The following is a 26,163-nucleotide window of genomic DNA, read 5'->3' on the forward strand; positions in this document are numbered from 1 at the left end:
ACACAGGAGGGAGTGTCTCTTCTAAGATGGGGTCTGATACAACACATGTGCATACGCTTAATCATATGGAAATGCAAGCAGATTTAATCAATTAAAAGTTGTATGAGTAACCGATTTCTTTAATTAGGTGACAGCCCCAGTATTTAGAGATGCATCCAGTTATTTTGAAGAGAAAATAAAATTGAAGATTTATGGCATAGACCAAACAGAACAGAGAAGAGTTTTACACACTGGTAAATTAACTATACAGATTAAGCCGTGTCATCTGATCTAGTTTGCCAACATATTGTAATCTTGCCCCAAGCATTACATATGTTCAGGAAATTGTCATATTGGTAAAGGAAATGAGTCAACACATAAACCTTTGGGTACAAAAAAAGTGCTTTTCCACTGGGATATACTGCTGCTAGTGTTTCCAAGATGTGACACTGCTATAATTATGGGTTAAGCAGTGCCTTGGGCCTATGTCATTTAATTTAAAGTCAACTCAAGACAGTCAATGTCATAGGAAATAGCAAGGGAGACAGCCTGATTCTCAGTTACTCAGAAGTAAGTGCTGCTGAATTTGAAACTTAATATCTTGGGGGTGGTGGTGGTTGGGAGAATAGCAAGACTACTCCTCCGGGAATGGTTACAATTCAATACTTCCTAGTAACTGCGCTTACAAAACTATGTGATCTTAAAATAACAAAAGATTTCTAATGGTTAAGATACAGTGCAACATGACAAAACAAAAGATTAGCAGTAACCTGTAACATTTTACATATTCTACTCTTTATGTTCTACTCATAGTGTGGGAGGTGATGGTGGAAGAAGGTCAATTTAAACACACATATACAACAGATATTGAAATGATCAACTGCTTTTAGGTACTTACCATCAGTTTGCAACATTTAAAAAAACTGACACAATCCTATGTAGTTATTACCTTATGTGCACAGAAATGAGCAGGAACATATCCTGCTTAAATGGGACAGTCTGCTGATATTACAAGTATTTCAACTTGCTTCACGTGATTAGAGGCAACTGATCTACATTTTGCTATTCACATTCATTATTCTAACTATTATTACTAGATTGTAAGCCCGAGGGCAGGGAACCGTCTAACTAAGAAGATTGTATGTACAGCACTGTGTAAATTTACAGCGCTTCATAAATAAAGGTTAATAATAATAATAATAATTAATTTTAATTTGTATCCTTTTCTTTACCATAGATGGCAATAAAACAATGCATAAAAAGCAAACAACTGCTAACTAATAACATTCAAAACAAAGTAGTAATATGAAATCTACAAACAAAAACAAAAAATCAGTACTAAATATAACAGGCTGTCTACATGTGACTGCTACCTCTGTTTCTGGGTAATACAGACAATAATCCAACAAGTATGGACTGATCCTCATCACTGTCCAGAGAAAAGGTTTTCAAAATATTTCTAAAACCAGGACAAAAGGAGCCCAATGGATCTTTCCACAGAGGCCGTTCCCTACTTTGTGTCACCAAAATGCCATCTTCCTTGTACCTACCAGTCACAATGTCAATGGATGAAAAGCAGGACCTCTATGGCCATTCTGAAAGACTCAGGCAGGTTCAGCTGGGAGAAGGTGGTTCTTAAGATAACCTTTAAAGCACTTAGTGACCCAGAATCAGGCTAACGCATGTCAGATGCACAGACTGAGTATGCACACAGACACAAACACATGCTATGTTCATTCAAGCAAAGCTGAATAGGTAGGAAGGAAGAATATCATCCTTCCTTCCTTTAGTTAGGCATGAAGAAGCGCTAAGGAAAAAATCCTGCTAAGGGGAGCTGGGTGCACACATTGCCCTGTCCTCTCAGCTCAAATCCAAATTTAATTCAAAATAGACAAACAAACAGAGATAACGGCAGGCAATAGTTTGTTCTTCTTTCATACTGCTTTGCTATCTAAAAGGCCAAATATTTTGCCAATGTGTTTCCTGGTTTTTATTTCCTGGTTTCTGTTTCCCAGTTGACATTTGGATCTATTTATTTAAATAAGTGTATCATTGGGTTTTTATGGCTTAAACAACATGTTTGTTAAATTCCTTATTTGCTTATCAAAATGCAAGTTTTAGGCCAAATTTTTCTGTTATTTAATTTTGGTTAGCTAGGAAAGAGATCCACTTTTAAAAGGGAACGCTCCCTGCCTTCTATAGCTTCCTTAAAACTTATTTTACTCAGCTGGTTGAGCTGGCATGAGTTTGCTTGTTTTTATTGCAATGTTTTAATGTATTTTAATATGTTTAATTGTATGGATTTTCTTGTTGTAGACCGCCCTGATTTTTAGAAGGGCGGTATAGAAATAAATTATTATTATTATTATTATTATTATTATTATTATTATTTAACCATGCGGGCAGCCCATTACATTTAGCTACAGCATCCCTGTTTTTTGCTTACATTTCACCTTTGGTTTTAAATACCATATATACTCGGCTATAAGTCGACTTAATGTATAAGTCGAGGGCAGGTTTTGGAATCAAAATTATGCATTTTGCCATGACCCGTAGACAGGTTGAGGGTAAAATTTGGAGGCTCCTTCATTGTGTGTATGTGTGTGTACAGCAATTGAGCCTTTTTGCATCAGTGTTTCAGCCTTCACTCCCCAGATAGTGAGGTATGCTGGCAGGAGAGGGACTCTTAAATAAACAGCAATATCAATCAGTCACCCAGGACTCTTTCTGCTTGACTCAAAAGTGAAAGAAACTGCTCTCCTGACTGCCTGGCTGCTACCACATTACCATACTGACCCGTAAATAAGTCAAGCTGCAATTTTGGGGTCAATTTTTGGGCTTAAATTTTTTTGACTTACAAATGGGTATATACAGTAACCTCCAAGCTCTCTGAAAAGAGCTGACTTTCCTCACTCTCTTCAGCACAAAACAGATAGGCTAAATGACGCAGTTTCCCGCCACATTCGGGGCGTAGTATTTAGATGATGCATGCCCTGAATGTGGCGGGAAACTGTGGTGATGTGGCATCTTCAGAAAAGAACCGGGTCAAAAAAGAGCGGAAAAGTCCACTCCTTTTCAGTGGCTCAGTTCAGGACTATGGCAGTGGCCTGGACTGGGGCCGGGCATGTGTGTTCTCCACAGCCCCGGTACAAACAACATTCAAGTGGCCCCACTGTGGTTTTTTCAGCCCATCTGTTTAGGGTCTTCCTCAACCTCCTTTCACCTGACTCCCTCATAATTATGAAAGTCTCCATTAGTTTCAGAAGAGGGACTGTGGTACTGTATCCGGGCAACCATTTATTCACGTAATGAATAAGCATTCTGAATGTGGTAAAATAATAGTCACTCCTCTTAAGAGCTTCAGTAGCCAACACATTTCTAACCAGATCTTGGGCACTGCTCAATAAAACTGAGCAAACATAAAAAACATTAGTAACATAACCATTCTACAAGCTATTTGTTCAAAGCTGTATCAAATGAAGTTATACAGCACATACATGCCAACTGTGGACTTGCCATCCATGGATCTGATCTTCTGCAGACAGCAAGTCCCAGCTTTTTCAATGGGTGCATATGCACATGGCTACAGACATGCACACATGTCCATTGAAAAGAATGGGACTTAGAGCCCTGCATTTTTTACTATCTGCAGAGGGGACTGGAACAAATCTCCCACAATAACAAGGATGACTATCTCTCTCTGTGTGTGTGTGTGTGTGTGTGTGTGTGTGTATTTAAAATCAGAGAAACCAAAAACATATTCTACAGCTTACAGTGTTATCCAGTGATACCCACTGCTATGACTGCTGGCCATTCATTCACAAATTCACCCATAGCAACATCCTGCTCCTTCTATCATCATCACGGTATAATATGAGAATTACCAGACTATGCAAAAGGGGTCAGAGGATGGGTTCTGTTCACATGATCCAGAACTTCTCACACTATCCTGCCAACACATAAGAGACTGATGCTTCTGTGGCTTGGTTCTCAAACTCAAGCATTCAGTGTAAATATCTAGCACACGGTGTACGTTCCCTCTTTTATATGCTTAACAAAAATAGTACCTTTTTCTTATTTTCCAATATAAAGGAGAACTCTATTCCACTCTGTGGATTTCAGTTACACAAACAACAGACTTGAAAACAAAGACAATAGTTTTACACGGCCCAAGTGAAGCCTATAGTCCTGTCAACTGCCATACCAAGAGTGTCCTTTATCTGATGATCTGCATATGACTGTACCCAACCACATGTCCATGTTAAATTAAGACTAATTAAGGCTGTATGAATCCTACAGATTGACATAACTTTCTCTTACTGGTGGACCACAGGGTGGAGTGATTAAGAAATCTAGCGGTGATCATTACATTTCAGTTTTATTTGTTTGTTTACTTTCTATGTTGCCTTTCTCTCAGAAAGGTTGCAATATAAAAACCACCCTGTCATGTTTATATATTAAAACGCCTGCCTAAATAAAAACATTTTTGCTTGCCGACAAAAAGAAAGAATGGAGGGGGCCAGCCTAGCTTCCCATGGGAGAGAGATCCAGAGGGTGAGAGCAGGCTCTCTCCCATACCCTCACCGAGAAGGTTCTCCCCGTATCTTCACCAAGCAAGCCTTCGATGGTGGCCTTCTCCTGAAAGTCTTAGCACTCTAGCAAGTTCATATGGGGAGATGTGGTCTGTCAAATAGTCTGGACCTAAGCCTAAGCAGTTTAGTTCAGTTCAGTTCCGTTTCAGTTCCATTTCCATGGCTAGAGACAAGAAAGTCATGCTATGAATCAGCATTAAGTTTTTAGGGTACCGTATTTATTTATTGCCCACCTTTCTCCCAGCACAGGATTCAACATAGTTTAGAACCATTCCTTAATATGATAGAGTTCTTTATTGGACAATTTTGTAGAGGCTGGTAAGGTGTGCTGAGGGTTGCATGTGGCCCACAGTTTACACTTTATCCTTCCCTGATGCAGAAGCAAGTACAATGATATTTTAAGATATAATGCACATAAAATATATGAAATTTGATGGCTGTGGGTTAATTATTTTTCTTTCAGCTATGAAGATTATCATAATCAAAAAGAATGCAGCATTCAAGTGAACTTCAATTCATGATGCAATACTGGACAACCATAAATAAGTGGGTACATCGTCAACCTATGTCAGAATATACCTGACCTTTCCCTTCCACTTGTCTATGGACATCACTTATTACTTTGAATTGGATATTCAAACATTTCCCATTTTCCCATCCAAACCTCCCTCAATAACCCATTGCTTCAGCTAGGAGTTTAATCGGGTACAAAGTAAATTCTTGGCTGGAATCATGGAATGGAGAAGACTAGATGGGGGAAATAAAACAACACCCCATACTAACCACAACCTATTAAAAAGGCAAAGAGAAAGTCTCAACTGGGTCCTTTGACATGCTGGGATTACCCATAATGTTTCATAAAATTATGCCATTTAAGACGTGATACTTTCAGTATAGTTTAAGACTGTACTGCATGCTTAACACCACAAAATAATTACTATTGAAATATTTAGTAAGTCATACCTAGAACCAACAGCACCATCACCAGAATCCTGGCTTCCAGCTTCGCTTGGTGTGCTCACAGATTTCGAAGATGGAGACATAGGAGGGGGGACTAAATAGTGAAACAGACAGGTATCCGCTGTTACTAGTCGTAGAGGTTGCACAGCTTAGGATGTTTCCAAATTAATTTAACATGGAAGCATTAAAAAGTGATGGTAAACAAAACAAAAATAAAATGGATGAAAATGAACAATAGAAAAAAAGGGGAAAAGACAATGTTAACATATCATGCTGGAGATTCATGCAGTGTTTAGCATTTAATGCATTTTGGGGTTACATTAAAAAGTATAATTTATATAAAATGCTGAGGAAATGAAGATTTCACTAGGATTTCTTAATACTATGCAAACATACTGTTTTCTTAGAAATTAAAACAAGTAATTAAGATGAATAATGGACTGGATTCAGAGTTCCCATGAGTGAAAGCCTGCTCATGAGAAGAAAGAGATGGGAGGTGATTCTGCCTCCCATCACAGTCCCATTTGCTTCCTGAAAAGCTGGTTCAGAGAATAGCAAGAGATCTAAGAGGCTATGGGATCTAAAGGACAAAGAAAAAATCACTTCCATCCACTAACCACTTCCTTCAACAGGAGCCCATTTGCTTAAAGGCAATTCTGGATCCAAATCAATTAATATGATTTTGGTTGTATTTCACAGCTGCAGTTATTGCTGAGGGGCGATGACAAGTTATAAGCAACCGCACCCCATGAAAACTCTATCGTATTTCCTAAAAACACATTTACACTGATAAGCCATACCTCATTTTATTAACTGTAACTTTTTTTAACAGCTACTCCTTTGAGGCAGGATTATTTTTAACATTTTATAACAAGATCTTTATTAAAATTGAATGGGGGAAAAGTGGCAGCATCTAAGCCAAATGTCTGTTTATGTCTTTCTTTACTCAAGCATGTAGGATTACTCACTTTTCTAATTAAAAATATATCATCTCCTAATGTCTTTACACTGTTTTGTTTTTATAGGAAATAGTGTTTTTCATAGTGAAACACTCCTGAAATAATGTTTTTTTATTCTAATTTTTAAAGAAATTGTTGGATTGGACCCAGAGTTTTCATAAAGAGAACTTTTTAACATGGAATAGTCCCACTCAAGCAGGAGAAGGGAAGTGGTGAATTCCCTTTCCATTACAAGCTGTTCTGGAAAAGCTTCTCCAGAGATCTGGGAGACCCCCTCCACCACACATAAAAGAGTGGATGGTGGAATGGGAGAATGGAGGAATCAGTAAAAATACACTCTCACCACCCACCAGTGAGATCTCAGTCATTTCTGTGGATAGATCTTCTGCTTGAGGATGAGACATTCTGGATCCAATCTAGCACTAAACATTATGCCGAAGTAAAATGTAACCAATAACATCAGCTCTATTATTTGTATTAAAAAGAGAGAAAGGGAAAGAATTCTAATCTGATATGTAATATATAATTATGAGTAATATTTTCAAAAAGAGATGAAGAAATATATTTCAGGACAAACATTGTTTCCACCCCCAAACATCAGGCTTTATAGGAATTGGTAAAACAGATTTTTTTTCATACTCTCTTATTTCACATGTTTTGAGATAATCTGAAAAAAGGGCATTGAGAAGCAATGTTGGATACTGACTCAATTTATTACTTAATAATTTTAAAAAGTAACATTTAATTTATGGTGAATTAAGTTCTTTGTTGTGATTTTAACTGATGCCTACTGCCATCTATTGGTTGTTTAAATATAAAATGGTAAAAAACCACCTTCAAATATTGCAGGTGTTTCTCCTAATTGGAGGAAATGATGGCCTAAATCCAAATGCCAGTCTCAGCTAGAGTAAACCCACTAAATCAATGATATTGATGTAAGTGTTGATTTACCTTTCAGAAACTGATTCAACAGGTTTATTCTAATAGGGATTTAGGCCCACATTGTTTCTTTCTCTTCTTAAAGCGGGGAAATTGTGAAGCTGCAATGCTAAATACAAACGAAGGCTGCCCTGGGACTTCCTCCATAAGGAAAAAGGCAGGACATAAATAAATAAATAACATTTAGATCTTCTTCATTGCAGTGCAGTGGACTTCAACATACAACAGAATGACATGGGAGAATTCAGAATGAACTATTTCAGGGAATAAGTTTTAATACTTCCCTAAGTGAAAAGCATCTCACTATTCAGCCCACACACTAGAGTGCAAGCTTCCAACCTGAATTATTTTCATTACAAATCATGTGTTCAGAAATGTAATGTGGCTTGAAGTGGTATGACTTATTCTATCTTCTCCATAAACTAATTTAGAATTCTGCTATCAAAATAAAGCTGAATTAATTCTGTTTTAGGTGAGTTAACATTTTATTAATAAGATTAGCATTAGATTTACTAAGGACTAATTAGTATGCATTAAAGTAAATTTTTTTTAAAAAAGTTAAGTTACATACATTACATTCAGGTAAAGAATTTCTAACCAGTAATATACAAATACAGTATCAACCATTCTGCTGTGAATTTAACTTTCACCTGAACATGGCTCTGGTCATAAAAGCTCTATGTACACACTAAGCCCCTGCACATGTCCAGACACATCTATTCATTTCAGTATCAGCAACAATTCTATATGACCACAGATTGGTGCTGAAATTAATCAGGACATTCAAATACATGGGAGAAGTGTGCTCAATGAAGCTCTTGCCATGTACATAGACCACATGATCAGAGAACAACATGTAATATGATCATAATATTTCACTGAAGATATTCAAGTAGTTTTGCTGTTAGATTTATGCTGCAGTCTTAAACACAATTTTTCTAAACAGGAATAAGCCTCACTGAATAAATCTTTACTTTTGAGTAATGATACACCGAATGGCACACCTATGAAGCTAAATTCTAAACATAATAATTGCTTGTGTTCATGCAGAGGCTCAGATAATCCTGAAAGCAGTCCCCTAGACCTGTAGGAAACCAATCACAGAACTGAGGGATTTCAGGAACAATCTCTAACAAAGCATAAAAAGCTACTATTGTGAGGTGAGGCAGGCAGGAAAGAAGCATCCCAGCAGAAAGACAAAAGAATGTGCATACATAAAATGGCTCTTTCAATTGGAGCCAGCATTTTTATAGAATCTCTCTAACCTGAAAATCCCATGGATGACTAATTAGAACATCAGAGAATACCCATATTGTTGTTGTTATTATTATTTGTATCCCGCCATTCTCCTGGTACAGGAACTCAAGACGGCTCACCCATAGCCTCACTGTCTATCAGACTAGATCTGAAGTTAATTTCTTTCAAATATTTTTTCTTCAAGTCAATAAATGCACCCTTTATGAGTAATACATCCTGAACTTGTACTTTTGCTCAAGGATTGCTCCTACACTAAATAGGCACAAGTATTAATGTCTGGAGGAAGGTATGATTAACAAATTTTATTACGTCCTTTCTTTCCAAAACTGTCATCTTGGCAATTACACAAAGGTTTTCCTCAAAGTTTTGATGTTTAGAAAGCTAACACCTTTTAAAGTAAAAATAAAGAATAACCGATTGCATCAGTTATAATATCGCATTAAAAAGGATCAGTTTCTAAACTAGTAAAAAGCTGCACTGTAGTGTAACAGAGAAGAACAAAAAAATCTGGCATAAGTATGTAGGCCAGTAAGTAGTTTCTTGCAATGTTGCAATGCCCCCTTGTGGCTGTGTTCTCACTCATGTTATATACCTACAAGGATTTCGAGAAACTATTAAATATTTTAGCTTTTGTCCTATTAAAAACTTAGCTTTTAGGAACGTAGCTTCTAATTAAAATGAGAAGGTAAGAGATAGTTTGGATATAGAGTTTTTTAATCATTTGGAAAGCATTTGGAAAGTTGGGAGTTTCAACTGCAATTGCATTTTCAGCTGATTCAAATAAAATAACGGCTGAGATCCTGTATCAGCTACTCAGTTAAGTATACCTAATTAATAGTATAACCACATTACACAGTTCTACCACTTTGATGCTACTTTAATTCTCAAGGATCCTTTTTATGAAATCCTAGGCTTTGTACTTAGAATTCTATGCCAGAGAGCTCCAATGGTGTAGTTTACAGAAGTGCACTAGGGAATCCTAAGTATCTTTACATACTACATATTTCAGATTTCTACAGGATGTAGCCACAGCAATTAAAAGAGGTATCAAACTTCTATAATTGTGCAGTGTGAATAAGTAGCATCTCTTGGCTCAATCCCTTCATCCTGCTTTACCAGGCAATAAACACTATGAGGAACGGCAATCTGGTAAGAAATGCCTTAATATACATCCCCGGGTCTATCCCGGCAGCGAAGCTAACAGGATAATCTCCAAAGATACTCCTTTGTTCTACTTATTAAACCACCAGATGCTCTATCTGAATACATGAAAAGCATTCAGTAGGTAGTAGAGGCCAAGAGTCAGAGTTCATGTGAGTAGAATCCACAGGATAATTTTACTAGAGGAAAGCAGGGGACAGATTATATTGATTCTGTTCTCCTTTCCCCTGTAGGTCTTTAAAAGCTACGCTGGAGGGCAATATGGGAAACTTACAGGAAGGAGCTGTGAAAGTCACTCTCCCTTGCTCTAGTAGGAACCTCTGCTGGATATCAGTAACTTCCACACATGGAAAGAAAGCATTCTGGATCCATACAGCTATTTCGAAACATTTATCTGTCAGTTTTATTAATTTATGATAATGCATTAAACAAATCCAACTGTGGATGCCTTCATGTCATTTTAATATCTAAGATAGTTTAAGGGGTATGTTTTCTACAGGAACAGTCTTAAAACTCTGAATCATGGATTACTGTAACAATAGGAGATCAACCAAATTGATATACTCATCTCTATTGCTTCCCTCTATAGTACATTCAAGATCTGAGATAAAATACTGTAATAATGAACAAGCAACAGATACATGCATGAGTGAATCATTCAACTTTCATGCTAATATTAATGCCACATTTAGTAGTAGAAAGGACATTCACACAATACATTTTCTGTATAATTCTTACCCATAGGAGCATCCGGTGTTAAACCCATGCTTTGAAGCAATGCTTCAGCTTCCCGCCTCTTCTTTTCAAGATCAGACTCATCTTGTACAGGAAGAGATTCTTTCTTCTGATCAGTCTAAATATTTTTTAAAATTGCAAAAATTATATGGCTCAGTACACTTACTTAACACATCACTTATTTAAAGTGCAAGGGAAACATTTTTTTAAAAAAACAATTACTTTATTTAATAGACGTAGTGATACAGTGAAGAATTCCATCTATATTTAATTAAGAAAGGATCGACATGGCATAGGGCCTCATGTCAAAGCCTTGTATGGGGGAAATGGTAGGGATCAAGGAGGACAGAAGACAGAGAGAGAATTGTGCAATAGCTTCGTCTCAGCACTGGGCAAGGGTACGTACTATCAGTGAGAACAAAAACCCAAGCAACTACTGTACTTTCAACAACAGTGAGCCTAAGACCAAAAAAAAGCAGTTGTAGTATCTATCAATTAAATCAGATCAACTAAATGGAGAACAAAGCTCTTGCATACTACTCTCAGACCTTAGTGCTGCTCTAAGAATCTAAGCAAGAAACAGGAATTTAGTTCGCATTAGTGCTTTTGTGAACTAATGCTGGCACAGAATCTAATACTCACTTGTTTATAGGAAGACATAATGAAAATTAATACATCTAACAGAGTAAAAAAAGTAATTAGTCTGTTCTCAATAGGGTTGCACTCCCCTTAAAAGGTCAGGCTCATAGTCTGTGAGTACTCCTGGATCCCCTACTGTACTTGGATTCTGAGGTGACAAAGTGTGTATTTGCACAGCTGTGGTCCCTGTGTCAGTTGCAGCTGTTTCTGAATCAGTCTCATCTCATCAGTTATTCACAATTTGGTTACATTACAGATTATTATAATACACTGTATATGAGTAGCAAGAGCATGTACATTTCTATACCGCTTATCAGTGAATTCAGCACTCTTTAAGCGGTTTACAACATGTAAGCCAATTGCCCTCAACAAGCTGGGTGCTCATTTTACCAACCTATAAAAGTATGGAAGGCTAAGTCAATCTTGGAGTCCTGGATTGAACTCACAACCTTGTGGCTGAACTACCAGCATTTAACCAGTGCACCACCAGGGCTCCCTAAAAAGAACCTGAAAGCTTTAATTAGCACAAAATGTGGCAGCTGGACTGCAAACCTGTAAAGAGTGTTTTGATCAGAAAAATAAAATATCTGCACTTTGCCAACTTTTTCCCAAGCTCAACTCAAGATGTTGAGTTTAACCTTTAAAACTCTATAAACAGCTTAGTTTATCTGAGGGGCAAGGAAGATAGTTTTTAACAGTTTATTGTTTCCTCCACACACACACACACACACACACACACACACACACCCAGGTTTCTGTACACCATCTTGCTTGGTCCCTGAAGAAGAGAAAAATAATAAATAGCTTAAATACAATTCACTATCTTAATAAATATTTTAAAAAGAATTGAAAATTTATAGCTACATAAGGAAAGAGGGGCACATGGCTCAGAAGAATCTCCCTCAGGCAATCTTGTACAGTATCTTCTTTAAAACTATTAAAGAGCTGATTCTTATACCTCACATTTTCAGACTACTGATGTGCCACAAAATAATGTTACTGTGGGCAAGCAGACTACTAAAACATCATGGGCAAATTCTTGTAAACTTTTATTTAAGAGACTGAGTATTCTCTTGTAATAGAGCTTGTTAAATTGCACGCCAATTTTTTTGATTTTGTCATCTTTGACAATGCTGGCTCTCTTGGCTTCCTAACAGAGATGAGCATCACCCCCTGCAGTTGGACACAATTTGACAATCATGTCAAAGGGGAAATCCTTAAAATGCGCATTTCAAAACAATCAGATTTGAATATTTTATTCACACCAGAAAATCATGTCTTAAGTTGATTGGGGCATGGGCTCTCCTAGACTATAGCCTACTTTATCAGGTTTATGAAGTGCAATGGCAAGTGGTGCTGAACCAATTGGAAACCATGGTCATAAAGCTATCAAATTCATGCTAGAGATTATTAGCAAAGAGATCAAAAACAACACCACCAATATGATACTAACTTCATGCAAAGCTCCAATGTTATCTCATTTAAATGCACATACAATTCTGGTATCAGCTTTTCAGAAAGCATTTTAAAGAGATGGAAAAGGTGCAGAAAGGGGCAATTAAAACATACAAGGGGCTTTGCTAAAGGCATCAGGGCTGTTATCAACCCTGGTGAGAAGCCAACTTCATTGGCTTTGCCTTTCAGGAGCTGTTGCATCAGAATTAAAAGAGTAAAAGACATGAAGCAGCCACTCCTACGGGTTTGGCTGAGATACCAGCAATTTTTTGTTCCTCCTCTCTTTGAATTATTTCATATTCAAGCTGGTCATGAAAAGAAAACTGATCATGTCTGCTTTCATTACAGCTTTTAAAAAAATATATTGTTATCATCATCTTTGTCATTATCATCCTGTTACTACTAATTTACATACCGCTTTTCTGCTACATATTGGGACTCCAGGCACATTACATTATTAAAGTAAGTGTAAGTAGAAATGAAAGATAAAAATAGTTAAATATACTTAAACATTTAATGCATATGTTTTAAATGATTGATTGATTATTGATATTCTATAAAGGCCAGAATCAAAACAATAGACCAGCACATTATTAAAAGCCTCTACTGACTACAGTAGAAAGCTCTACTGGAATGGGAAGTTTCATTTGCTAAAAGAATGACAGCAAGGAAGGAACCAATCTGATCTCCCTAGTGAGGGATTTTCAGTGTTTGGAGATAGTCATCAAAAGGTCCATTTTAATTTTCCACCAGACATCTCTGTGAGAGTGGCAGGACCATGAAAAGGGCCTCCCTCAACCATCTCAGGGCCCAGGCCAGCTCATATGGGAAAATATAATACTTCAGGCAGGTGGACCCAAGCCACATGGGGGCTTTATAACTAAAACCCTGAATTGTTCCTGGAAGTGAACTGATAATTAAAGGGACTGTACAAGGGAATCGTACGCTTCCTGTAATCAGCCTGGTTAACAATCCAGTTGTTACTCCTTGGCGGGTTACAGACGGGCAGGGGAAGACGTCTTGAAGGTGTCTTCCCCTGAATATGGAGTCTCCAGACCGTCCGCCCCGGGGGCGTGGCTAAGGTGGATGGGGCTTCCACAATGGGGGTAGTGAAGACGCCTCACCTGGGGCTGTTTCTTACCCGCAGCTTCCATACTGCCGCCTCGCAGGACGCTGCAAAGAGAGAGGCAGCTTCCGCACGGGCGGCCAAAAACGCGGCTTTTTTTCTTTTGCCAGCTGGCGGATGCGCAGCTGCGCAGATCAGCACCGGCGGCAGAAAGCATATGTGCACATTTAAAGCGCCCAGGCCCCTTTAAACTTTTTCCCCCGCCCTACCAAAGAACAAAGGTGGCCTCCTGCCAGCTGGTGATCAGCTGGTGTTGGCATCCTTCTCCACTTGCACGTTGCCAGTGTCACCAGCATCATGGATACCTCCTCTCCTTTGGTGCCCGCGCTCTTGCTGAATCTGCAATGCACAGCCACAGCTGTCGCCACTGTCCCCCTGCCATCCCCCATCACCTCCCTTGTACATATGTAAATATTTATAGATTTGGCGTTTTTTTATTGTTAGGTGAAAATGGCGCAGGAATGTGTGTAGGGGTTCACTTTAAATTCCAAACTTTCCACAATTCTAGCAGCGCATGCATACATGTTGCTCTAGGGTTAGGGTTACGAGCATTAAAATAGAGTGCAGCTGTGCTGCAGCTTCCACATCTGCATGGCATCTGACACTCTAATTAGAGCCTCAGTGCAAACTGCGCATGTTCCAGGACCCCGACTCATTATGCGACGCAGCTGACTCGGAGCCTTTAAATGGGCAACTTAAATTTGCGGCGTGACAATTGTGGCGTACAGGTGCAGCAGCTTACAGACGGAGATGTGCAGTTGCGCAGTATATAGAAAAGAAGCGGAAAAAAGCGGCACCTTTTTAATGCCGCTTCATCCCACTTGGGGCGTGCAGGCGGTGCGTTCATGGCGGCATTCAGGTATGGGCTGTCTAAAGGCTATACCTTCATGACGTCATGAGCACACCCCTTTTTGCCCATCTGTAACCCGCCCTTGTATCTTCTGAAGTTTCTAAACATTCCTCAATGGCATCCGGCCCCATACAATGTGTTACAGTAATTCAACTGGGATGCAACCAAGGCATATGTCACTATGACCATATCACACACCAACAACAAAGTCAGTAAACACACTAGCTTTAATTATGCAGATGCACTCCTGAATAACAGTATAACCTATGCATCCAGGCACAGGTGGAATCTAGGAGCATATACAAGGTGTGAACCTGTGCCTTCATGTGGAGTGTAACCACAGCCAGCACAGGAAATCCTTATTCTCTGCTCTGAATTCCATCTGACCATGAACAACCCTGTCTTGCCAGGATTAAGCTTCAGTTTGTTTGCTTTCATCCAATTCATTATGGACAACGGACAAACAGGTGTCTTTGATTTAGTTGAAAAGAAGAAATAGAATTTTATATCTTTAGCATATCATTTGCAATTCAGTTCGCTTATCTGTGGCATATAATCTGGACTCTCAAATTTCAGACAATTTCTCCCCAGATTTTTATAAGACTATTTAATAATACAGTGCTACCTCGGGTTATGAATTTAATTCGTTCCGCGGCGCCGTTCGTAACCCGATACATTTCGCAACCCGAAAAGCCGCTGGAAAGCCGCTAGCCGCTAGCCGCGCTTTGAATTTCGCGCCGAAAAGATTTTCGTAACCCGAAAAATCCTTCGTAACCCGGAACAGTTTTTTTAAATCTAACTTTTTCGTACCCCGGAAATTTCGTAACGCGGTGAATTCGTATCCCGGGGTACCACTGTATTGGGAACAGAAGGGAATCCTGAGGAGCTAGCTCCATAGGCTAATGATCAAGGGGTTGAGCAGAGATCTACTACTGTCACCACTTTCTGGGCTTGGTCTTCCAAAAAGGAAAAGAGCTACTGCAGAACACTGCCTGCAAGTCCCATCTCAGCAAGGCAGTCCCAGAACAACATCATTCTCAATGGTCTAGAAGGCTGCTGAGAGGTCCAACAGGGATACACTTTCTCTGCCCAATTCCTAGTATAGGTCATCCATCAAGTTGACCAAAGCTGTCTAATGAATCTAGATAACCTGCCTTATCCAGAAACTTCTGGAGTTGGCAGGCCACTACACACTCCAATACCTTGCTGAGAAATGGGTTAATAGATTATCCTGGATTTGGGGAAACTTTTTAAAGAAAAGGTCTTACAATTACTTGTTTTAGTTGATCTTGCCTCACTGTAATAAGCCATTCACCATTCCCTTTATCCACCTGAACTTTAAAATATTGAAAAGCACTCCCTGGGTTTACTTGCTTTCCTTTTGCTTCCCTCCCACACACATCTTTTGGGGTGCTACGTCTTTTTGGACTGTAAGCTTGGCTTGCTTTTATTGACCTGTGAGTTATTCTGTCGGTTTTTTCAACTGATGAGAACACCATAAATACTTGAACAAAGTTCATTCCTGGTAAAACTAAAAACCAGAGTCATTCTATAAAGTTGAATGATGAGACTGCTGAGAGAAAAAAGTACTTCTTCACAGAGTTCAAACTTTGGAATTTACTGGAAAAAAGATGTACTGAAGGACAATAACTTCAATGGAGATTAGACAACTTCATGGAATACAAGGCTATCAAGCAACATTCCACAATTATTTTATGCTACTTCTAGAATAAGAGGCAGCATCCCTCTCAAAAGAGATGACAATAGCCCAAAGAAATAATCCTCACATCCTGCTTTGGCCTTCCTGGAGACAGCTACATAGCATTTGGTTTGATCCATGAGAGCTTGTGTGTTTTTAACAACGCTATGGTGCAGAGATGAAATCTGAGCCCCAATGGGATGAATGAGATCCAGGACTATCCATCTCATTATAAAAAGTATTCAACTTGCATGAGTTAAAGCTTCACAAAATATGGACAGTCAGTTAATTCAGTAAAATAACTATCTTTAGTGTAACCTAGTGAACACAGTATCACATGTGCTAATGAACTCCAATGAAGCAACTTCACATTTCAGCCAACCTTGATACGCTTTTCAGCATGACAATACAATTGTCCCTCCCCATTTGCGCACTTCCTGTTCATGATTTTGAGTTTCCACGGACAGCAAGCTAGGAAGGACAAAACAGTGACAAAATATAATGTGCCGCCATTATAGTCAATGCAACTTGACTATCCACATTTTTTCTCATTCCTGGGGGGTCCGGGATGGATCCCCCACGAATGGGGAGGGAAGACTGTACTAAGATCAGCAATGGACAAATTCACACTCACAATTACCTCCCACCCCACAATGATTTATTGATGTTAGAAGGAGCACCACTTAAAGAGTTTCATTTGTATTCTGTCACAGAATCTTCATTAAGGAAATAAAGATTAGTCAATACATTCAGGATTTCAAGAATTAACCATCAGAAAGCAAAAAGGCAACTATTTTTTTGTAATCACAGTTAATATGTCATGCTGAGATACATTATAGTTTCTCAATGACATATTTAATGTTTTCAATCATGTGCTGCTTTGCGATACCTGCCCAAATAGAGAGAGATGATATTTAAGAGAACTAATGTATAAGTTAGTCATAATTTATTGAAATAAGGAAAGATTCAAACAATGGATTATGAAAACCCAGCATATCAGCCCTATACAGTTTAGGCGGGGTGGAAATCATGCAGGCCTCCAAGATGTTGAACTGCTGAAACTCCTATGAGCCCTTGTAAGCAAAACCACTGATGAAAAACACTGGAAACTGCATTCCAACAACACCCAGAAGGTCACTGAGATTTTTTGGTATGCAATATTAATTTTATATCCAATATCTTCAGCTACTTTAGAGCATTAAGATCAAAAATCAGTTAAAACAGAAATATTCCCTTCTTTTATTACATTTATACTCCAATTTTCCTCTGAGGAAGAATGGCACTTTCCCCTTACATTTATTCTCACAACAGTGCATCTGCTCAAAAGCCTCCAAAAGCAACCAGCAATTATGAAGATCACTTCTGGTCACACAAAATGGTAACTGAAACAGTGGAGCTTTCAGGGCTTTTGGAGGATTTGAAAGTGGCACTTCGAGATCCAGACATTTCCAGCCTAGCACTCAACACATTGCTTTTCATCCTATTAAATCTAACTCAGGCGGGATACAGACTGCCCAAAAAGGACAGTCGCCAGTGCCTTGTTTTGCTGTGCGAGGGAGCTGCAGTGGACTAACCACACAGCCCCCTCGCACAGCAAAAAGAACCCGAAAAAAGCAGGCTCTTCTTGCAGTGTGATTGTGACGCCAGGACATGCGATGCGAACACTAAGTGTCTGTCGCGTCAAAATGGTGGCGCACGTGTGTACAGAGCACCACCATTTTGACACCCTCGTCACGTTCAAGGGGTGAGGGGTGTCTGGAAGCGCCACCCCTCGCACATAACGATGGCGCCCCTGGCATCCATCTGTACAGCGCCTCAGCTTCTTTGGAAGGTGAGTTTCTTCCTAAAACAAATTTGGAAGAGTTTCTAACTCTTCAACAACATTTCCATCCATTATAATTCAGTAATGTACGAAGTCTCAGTTCTAACATAGTTGCAAGACTGATTGCTAGCATTAGCGGTCGTCTCCCTTTTAAACAAAGGGGCTGTTCACACTATGAAAATAAACTGGTTTGGAACCAGTTTATTTATGTGACAGTCACATTCACCTTGACTGCAAACAATTTAGTTTGCAGGGGGGTGCCCAAAAAGCCCTCTTAAACCGGTGCATTTGGCACTGGACCCCTTAGCAGTTCTTTTTCTAAGAGCTGCATCAATTTGCACCATGGTACTCAATCAATTTGGGTCATACTGCATCGTTCCTGAAAATTAAGGCGCTTCCATTTTAAATCAGTGTGGTAGCAAATGTAAATGGCAACAGGGTTAAAATGTCATAAAGAGATTCAATAGTCTAAAACTATAGTAGGAACACCTAACAGATTCTGAATCAGTGCGAAGATGCAAATCTCTCCATTCAAAAAAGTAAGAGTGAATGACCCCAAAGGCACACAATGAATACATGCAGTCCAGGATTAGAAATCAGAAATGGGAAGGTTGGGGACAATTCCTTGCTTTTCCAACAAACATTCACATCAAACTAATTCTATGAAAGTAAATGACCTTATCTGTTGGAGCTCTTCTATGACATTAAAAAGCTGTCAAATGCTACAGTATCTACAAAGAAATTACATTTGAGAGGAAAATCTTCTGGAGATGTAATTTTAAAAGTTCTTACTTCCTTTTTCTTTCTTTCTTCCTCTTTTCTCTTCTTCTCTTCTCTAATTTGAGCCAAGCGTTGTTTCTTACGCTCCAATTCTGCCTTCAGCTCACTTTTGTCAGACATGATGAGAATCCTGTCAACAAAACAGGGATTATATTTCTACATAAATGACGTGAAATATATCGTGAATTCTTAACATAAGAAGTAAATAATTTGATCACACCTTTAAAATGTTCATTTTGACCATGATCCCAAAAATCTAATTCCTGTATCATAATATTCACTGTAAGACTAAAAAACTTTTGCTACAAATGAGTGTTAAACTACACATGCTTCTACTCAAATAGCGTATTTGTTTTCAGCAGCACAAAAATATATCTGATGACTAATATATCAACACAAATCTAAATACAGCTCATGAGAGGAAAAATTGTAAACTGTATAGTACAATAGAAATTGTAGCACAAGTCGACTACCAAGTCCTTGAAAGCTTATGCTACATTTTTCACACATTTAGTCCGAAAGGTGCTACAACATCCTGTTGCATACTGATATTCCAGACTAACACAGCTTTGTCTCTGTATAGTACAAAGTACATGTTACTGTAGAAGCAGAAGACAGTTTGTACCTGCCAGGAAAATCTTCTCCAAGAAACAACTTAATAATAAATGAAGCTCCTTCAGAAACTCTTTCAGAGAACTATACAAAGCTTCAAAATGTTATAATTTGATCCTTTTAAATACAGATGAAAATATAAAGGGAATTAACAATGGAATTTAAGTTTGAAAGGCAGTAAAATGACAATTATATCATTCTGTAATATATATATATATATATATATATATATATATATATATATGACTATGAATGCTAAAGTTGCAGTTTCAATATGCAACATCTAATAGCTTCTTAAAGGGTTAGAGAAAACTGCAAGGAATAAAAGAATGTTTTTTGTTCGTTTTTCGGGCTATGCGGCCAAGTTCTAGAACAGTTTATTCTTGACATTTCACCAGCATCTGCAGCTGGCTGGCATCTTCAAAGAACCCTTCCATGTCAGCATTCTCTGAAGATGCCAGCCATAGCTGCTGGCGAAACATCAGGAATAAACTCTTCTAGATCATGGCCACATAGCCCAAAAACCCCACAAAAACTATGGATGCCGGCCATGAAAGCCTTTCGACTTCACAATAAAAGAATGATAGAATTTCAAGCAGTTTTGAGAAAAAAGCCAAGTCTTCCTTGTTAGTGCGGTTGTTGGATGGTTTAATGGCAGAAACTAACAACATTCACTAAAACATATTTCTTTCATGTTTCCCAATCGTGCCATAAAAAGCTACAACAAGCTGCCACATGTACTTGGATAAATGCTACATATTATTGCATTTTTATTTTTCAGATGCGAGCCTAAGGTGCTGTACAGACCGGTGCTTTGCGCGGCCTGCACACACACGTACTAGGGTTGCCTTGGGGCGTCCTTTTCAGATGCCCCGCAACCCTAGTACGTTGTAATGGTGGCACCCTTTCTACATGGGCGCCACCATTATGACGTCACAGCCGCGCCGCCTCCAAATGGGGTGGCGTGGATGTGACATCTTGGCACCTCTGAAGGGTGCCTGTGGCGCCCTTTCAGCGGCGCCGGAAGGAGCTCCAAAACAGAGCTCCTTCCTTTGTTTGTGTCACTGGCGCAGCCTTTACACGGCTGCGGCAGCGACACAAAGGAGAAAGGGGCTGAGTGGCCCCTTTCTCCCTTTCCCCACCGCTGTCGGGGTATCCTTGGGGTATGAAGCCCCAAGGACACCCCTTTCCAGGCCGCTGGGAAGTGGCCTTTTGCCGCTTCCCTGCGGCCTGGAAAAGCGGCGGATTGGGGCCTCAGGGCTGCCACTGTGGCAGCTGAGGCCCCGATCCATCAGGGAAAGGGACAGGTGCAGGCCACCCCAAAGGGGCGGTCTGTACACCGCCTTAGTTTCATTCAAGAAGAGATAACTCCCACATTTGTATGTCAGTCTTACGCAGTTGGACAAGTCTGCATCTACTGACATCAATGGGACATACATTTATTTTTCGACGAGATCAGACAGAGAAACTTTCACAGAATAGAGCCCACATTATCAAATGCACAATGCTACACCTGATGAAGTAGACTCCAATTAATAAATACCGTATGCTATAAATTTGAAATCTCTGTGTATCACAAAGTCCTTGTCTATGGCTCATTCATTTCTATAAAGATCAACTGAAGAATGACTTTTAGTCACTTTCAGACTAAGTACTGTAGTCAATTTAATATAGATTATCTACACGAGTTTCATATATCTAACTGCTTCATTGTAACATACAGTGCACCCTTGGCTTACACGGAGGATCCGTTCTGGACCCCCCCGCATAAGCCAAAAATGCATATGCTTGAGCCCCATCCACTTGAATGGGGCTTGTGCATGTGGCGGTGTGGCAGTGCCCAGGTGCCCCATTCATTTGAATGCGACGCGCTGCCCCTTGTGCCTCGCACGCTCCCTCACAGCTGTACACAGGTTTGAGCATATGCTCAAATCCACGTATATTGCGCCCACGTATGATGCGGGCGCACTGTATTGTTTTTGTATGTTTTTAATTGTATGATGTCTTTAATGTTGTAAACCACCCTGAGAGTCTTGGGAGAAGGGTGGGATATAAATAAATATAATAATAATTCATCAGATGCAATAATAGAAAAAATGATGTGAAATCCTTACAGAAAAGGACAGTGCAAGCATTCAATTTAGCATGTTTCTAATCCGCTATCTCGTGTCCCAGCTATCTTCCTGAACTGATTTGCTTTGGAAGTGTTATCCCCCGAACTGTGATTTCTTGAAAAACAAAATGAAAATACTAAAGAATTTTTGATCTATTATTTGTGCACAATCTCAGTTTTAAGATCAGGCTCATTTGCCAAGGATCCTTAATGCCTGATGCTAGTGCACAACAGTAATTGACATAAAGGTGTCAATATCCTAAATATGAAAATTGCACAATCTGGACAATTAATTACATTAGTTTTCTAAAACTCAGATGCCATGTGGGAATGGTACGAAATTAGATTCCAAGCTATAAACCATATCAGTAACTAGGTGTTTGAAGCAGGGTCATTGAAAAGCTACAATAATCAGTTTTCTTTAATGATAAATCTGAGCAGGCTCACTCCTCTCCAAGAAGAGACAACTGGTGCTTCAAGCAAAAGCTTTTATTGTGCACTCATCTTGCCTCATTTATGTAATTTGATAGGGGAATCCAGATGAGGTCTTCTGTGCATAACACACCTGTGTTTTCCTACTATTTTTCTGTGTCCTCCTCCATCTCCATTAAAAGGAGGCAGAACAGCAGCACAATACAGATGTTTTATTAGGGTGGTTTTGAAGGAGTCTTTTAACTTTTACATATTTTAATTGTTTTTAACCATCTGTCATTTCTTAAGGGAAAAAAGGTGTCAAATACAATTGCCAGATCAAGAATATTTTAGGGACAAATACAATTGCCAGATCAAGAATATTTTAGGGACAATATCCGAGACTTAGAGACTGACCCCTTCGAGGTGGACCCTGGTGATATTAGGAGGGGCAGTCCCTGGAGATACCATTAAGCATGATACCTACTTGCATAGAACGCACTATCAAATAAAATACACCTAGGCTACATCTGCACTGCAGAATTAATGTAGTTTCAAACCCCTGTAACTGCCATGGCTCCATGGTATGAAATCCTGGAGTTTGTAGTTTACTGTGGCACCACAGATCTCTGGTAGAGAAGGCCAAATTGTCTCACAAAACTACAAATCCCACGATTCCATAACATGGAGCCACAGCAGATAAATCAGTGTCAAGCTGCATTATTTCTGTAGTGCAGTTGTAGTGCAGATGCAGCTCAACTGCACTACACTGTTGTTGTTGTTGTTGTTATGTGCCTTCCAGTCGTTTCTGACCCTAAGGTGAAGGTATCCTGCGGTTTGCTTGGCAAGATTTGTTCAGAGGTGGTTTGCCATTTCCTCTTCTTGAGGCTGAGAGAGTGTGACTTGCCCAGAGTCACCCAGTGGGTTTCCACAGTAGAGCCGGGATTCAAACTCTGATCTCCAGTGTCATAGTCCACTACTCAAACCACTACACCACTCTGGCTCTTTAACTACACTGTTATAGCACTGCTATTCTGCTTTTCCTGCTCTGGCTGCCTCCTCCTTTTTGCATTCTGGGATTTGCAGTTTAGGGAGGGGCATTTAGAATTCCCAGCCAGAGCTCTTTGGCCTCACTAAACTACAAATCCCATAATTCCACAGGAGGAGACAGCCAGAGCAGTCAAAGTGGACCAACAGTGAAGTACAGGTTTGCCTTAGGGTTGCCATAAGTTGGAAAAGATTTGAAGGCACACAACAATAACAACCACCAACAAAACCAATGTGGTGCAGTATGAATCTAAGTCTTAACAACTACGGACTGTGGCACTGGAAACTAAGGTTCGAATCCTGGCTCGGCCATGGGAAACCCACTGGGCAACCTTGGGCAAGTCACACCCTCTGAGTCTCAAAGGGAGGCAAACCTCCTTTGAGGAAATTGTGCCAAGAAAATCATATGATAGGGTCGCCATAAGTCAGAAATCATGTGAAGGCACACAACAACAACTACACACACACACACACACACACACACAGGGTGACCCTGGGCAAGCCACAATGCCTCAGCCTCTGGAAAAGGTCATGGCAAACCCCCTCTGAGGAAACTTTGCCAAGAAAACTCTGTGATAAGTTGTAAATGGCTCAAAGGCACAGAACAACATCATCATGGTGTTTGTGTGTGTGTGACCATCTGAATTTTTTCAACCAGGCACTAGAGAGTATATTGCGAGTCCTTATTGTATTAATTCTGTGGAATTTAAGTTATGGATTGATATAATAGCATTGTACGGAGGGAGCACCATGTCCTCTGACTCAAGTACACAGAGTGGGACATGATACCAGTTTTTTTATGGAGGAATCATAGAGTTGGAAGACCACTAGGGCCATCCAGTCCAACCCCATTCTGCCATGCAGGAACTCTCAATCAAAGCATCCCTGACAGATGGCCATCCAGCCTCTGTTTAAAGACCTCCAAGGAAGGAGACTCCACCACTCTATGAGAGAGTGTGTTCCACTGTCAAACAGCCCTTACTGTCAGGAAGTTCCTCCTAATGTTCAGGTGGAATCTCTTTTCCTGTAGCTTGCATCCATTGTTCCGGGTCCTGTTCTCTGGAGCAGCAGAAAACAAGCTTGCTCCCTCCTCAATATGACATCCCTTCAAATATTTAAACAGGGCTATCATATCACCGCTTAACCTTCTTTTCTCCAGGCTAAACATCCCCAGCTCCCTGAGTCGTTCCTCATAGGGCATGGTCTCCAGACCCTTCACCATTTTTGTCGCCCTCCTTTGGACACGCTCCAGTTTCTCAATGTCCTTTTTGAATTGTGGCACCCAGAACTGGACACAGTATTCTAGGTGGGGCCTGACCAAAGCAGAATACAGTGGCACTATTACTTCTCTTGATCTAGACTATACTTCTATTGATGCAGCCTAAAATAGCATTGGCCTTTTTAGCTGCCGCATCACACTGTTCACTCATGTTCAACTTGTGGTCTACTTGGATTCCAAGATCCCTTTCACATGTAATCTCTTTCAGCCAGGTGTCACCCATCCTATATCTGTGCATTTTATTTTTCCGCCCTAAGTGCAATACCTTACATTTCTCCGTGTTGAATTTCATTTTGTTAGCTTTGGCCCAGCTTTCTAGTCTATTCAGGTCATTTTGAATCTTGATCCTGTCCTCTGGGGTATTAGCTATTCCCCCTAATTTGGTGTCATCTGCAAATTTGATGAGTATACCCCCAATTCTGTCATCCAGGTCATTGATAAAGATGTTGAATAGCACTGGGCCCAGGACAAATAAATGATTATTATCAAACTTACATGGTGTCCTTTTGGGGCAAGTCACACTCTCTCAGCCTGGGGGGGTATGGCAATATCGGCATAAATGGGAAAGGACTGGGAGGCCAGCAACAACAAGGGAGCCACCTCAGAGAAGCCACTGACTCATCAACCGTCGCTTTTGGGGGGAAGAAGTGAACACAAGGGCGGGGGCGCGCGCGAGGGGAAACGCCCGGCGCGCGACGGCGACTGCGCGTGCGCAGCGCTGTGGAGGGGAGCAGGAGAGGGCGGGGCGGCTCCTTCCCTCCCGGCACGCGCCGCAACGGTCGCAACTAGAGACGAAGCCAACGGTCGTCCCTCTTCCCTGTGCTCGCGCCACCCTGCAGCACGAGGAGGAAGCGGCTGGGGCTCTCCGCCGTCACGCGCACACAGACCTGTCGCTGGGGCTCTTCTGCTCCTTCTCCTCCCTGACAACTTCAACCTCCTCGACCCCGGCGCTTTCTTAATGAGCGGCTCCTTCACGAAAACGGGGGCGGGGGGGGGGGTTTCCCTAGAAAGCAAAAGGCGAAGGCGAGCCCCACCGCCAGAGACAGCTCAGCATCGCCTGACCCAACGCGCAGGCGCGGAAGCGAGCATCACCGGCGGCAACGGAAGAAGATAATATCAGATTAGGCCGCGCATGCGCACAGAGAGAGAGAGAGAGAAAATGTGGGGCGGGGTGTATACAACGCTCAGAGTGTCCGTCCATAGCCGGCTGTGGATATGAAATAATCCCGTCCCTCTTCTTCTGGAGGAATAATAATAATGATTATAAATGCTAAAGTCAAGTCTTGTTATTTCGGCTTCCTTCCGGGTTCAACAGTCTGTTTGTGGGACTACATTTCCCAGCGTGCCACGGGGCAAGTATAGGCTCCGCCCACTCCCCGCCCGCCTGTCACAAGACTCACAAACCGACCAGTTCATGTTCATGGGTTCTGTCTGAGTCACGGGCTCTCATAGCTGAGCATATAATGCGAGAATTAATTCCTTTTTCCATATAAACTTGTCTCTCCATATTCGCCAGGGTTAATGCCACAAGACCCCAGCCGCAAATAACAAAGACGCCATGTTATTACCTGAGAGGACACCTCTCTAGGAATCTCTAGGTCCTCCAGGGCAACTCTGTGGTCAATGTCCAACAGACACTGACCATAGAGTTGTGCTGGAAGAGCTACAAAGGCCCAGTGGAGTGTTCCCTCTAGGGATCTCTAGGCCTCTCTGCAACTTTTAGTTAAAGTTGACCATAGACTTGCACT

The 26,163-nt window shown here is 40.4% G+C and overlaps 1 protein-coding gene across 5 annotated transcripts in view; it reads right to left on the reverse strand.

Moving 5' to 3' along the window:
* Positions 1–25,508, reverse strand: part of DYNC1I2 (dynein cytoplasmic 1 intermediate chain 2) — a 57,194-nt gene extending 31,686 nt beyond the window's left edge. For 2 of the 5 annotated variants that reach the window (XM_089519761.1, XM_089519759.1), the window contains exons 1-4: positions 24,911–25,062; positions 18,966–19,083; positions 10,586–10,700; positions 5,535–5,679 (exon numbers count right to left, since the gene is read on the reverse strand). In XM_089519761.1, coding sequence (XP_089375887.1) covers positions 5,535–5,679; positions 10,586–10,700; positions 18,966–19,083; positions 24,911–24,972 — 440 coding nt within the window. In that variant the 5' untranslated portion in view covers positions 24,973–25,062. Of the gene's footprint in view, positions 1–5,534; positions 5,680–10,585; positions 10,701–18,965; positions 19,084–24,910; positions 25,063–25,302 lie in introns of those variants that run through there. The other 3 variants (XM_089519762.1, XM_089519760.1, XM_089519763.1) reach the window with 3 other exon arrangements.
* Between the last annotated feature and the right edge of the window lie 655 nt (positions 25,509–26,163).

This window comes from Sceloporus occidentalis, unplaced genomic scaffold (genome assembly GCF_023333645.1).
Source record: "Sceloporus occidentalis isolate IW3139 unplaced genomic scaffold, rSceOcc1.0.p SCAF_4, whole genome shotgun sequence".
NCBI classification, from domain to species: domain Eukaryota; kingdom Metazoa; phylum Chordata; class Lepidosauria; order Squamata; family Phrynosomatidae; genus Sceloporus; species Sceloporus occidentalis.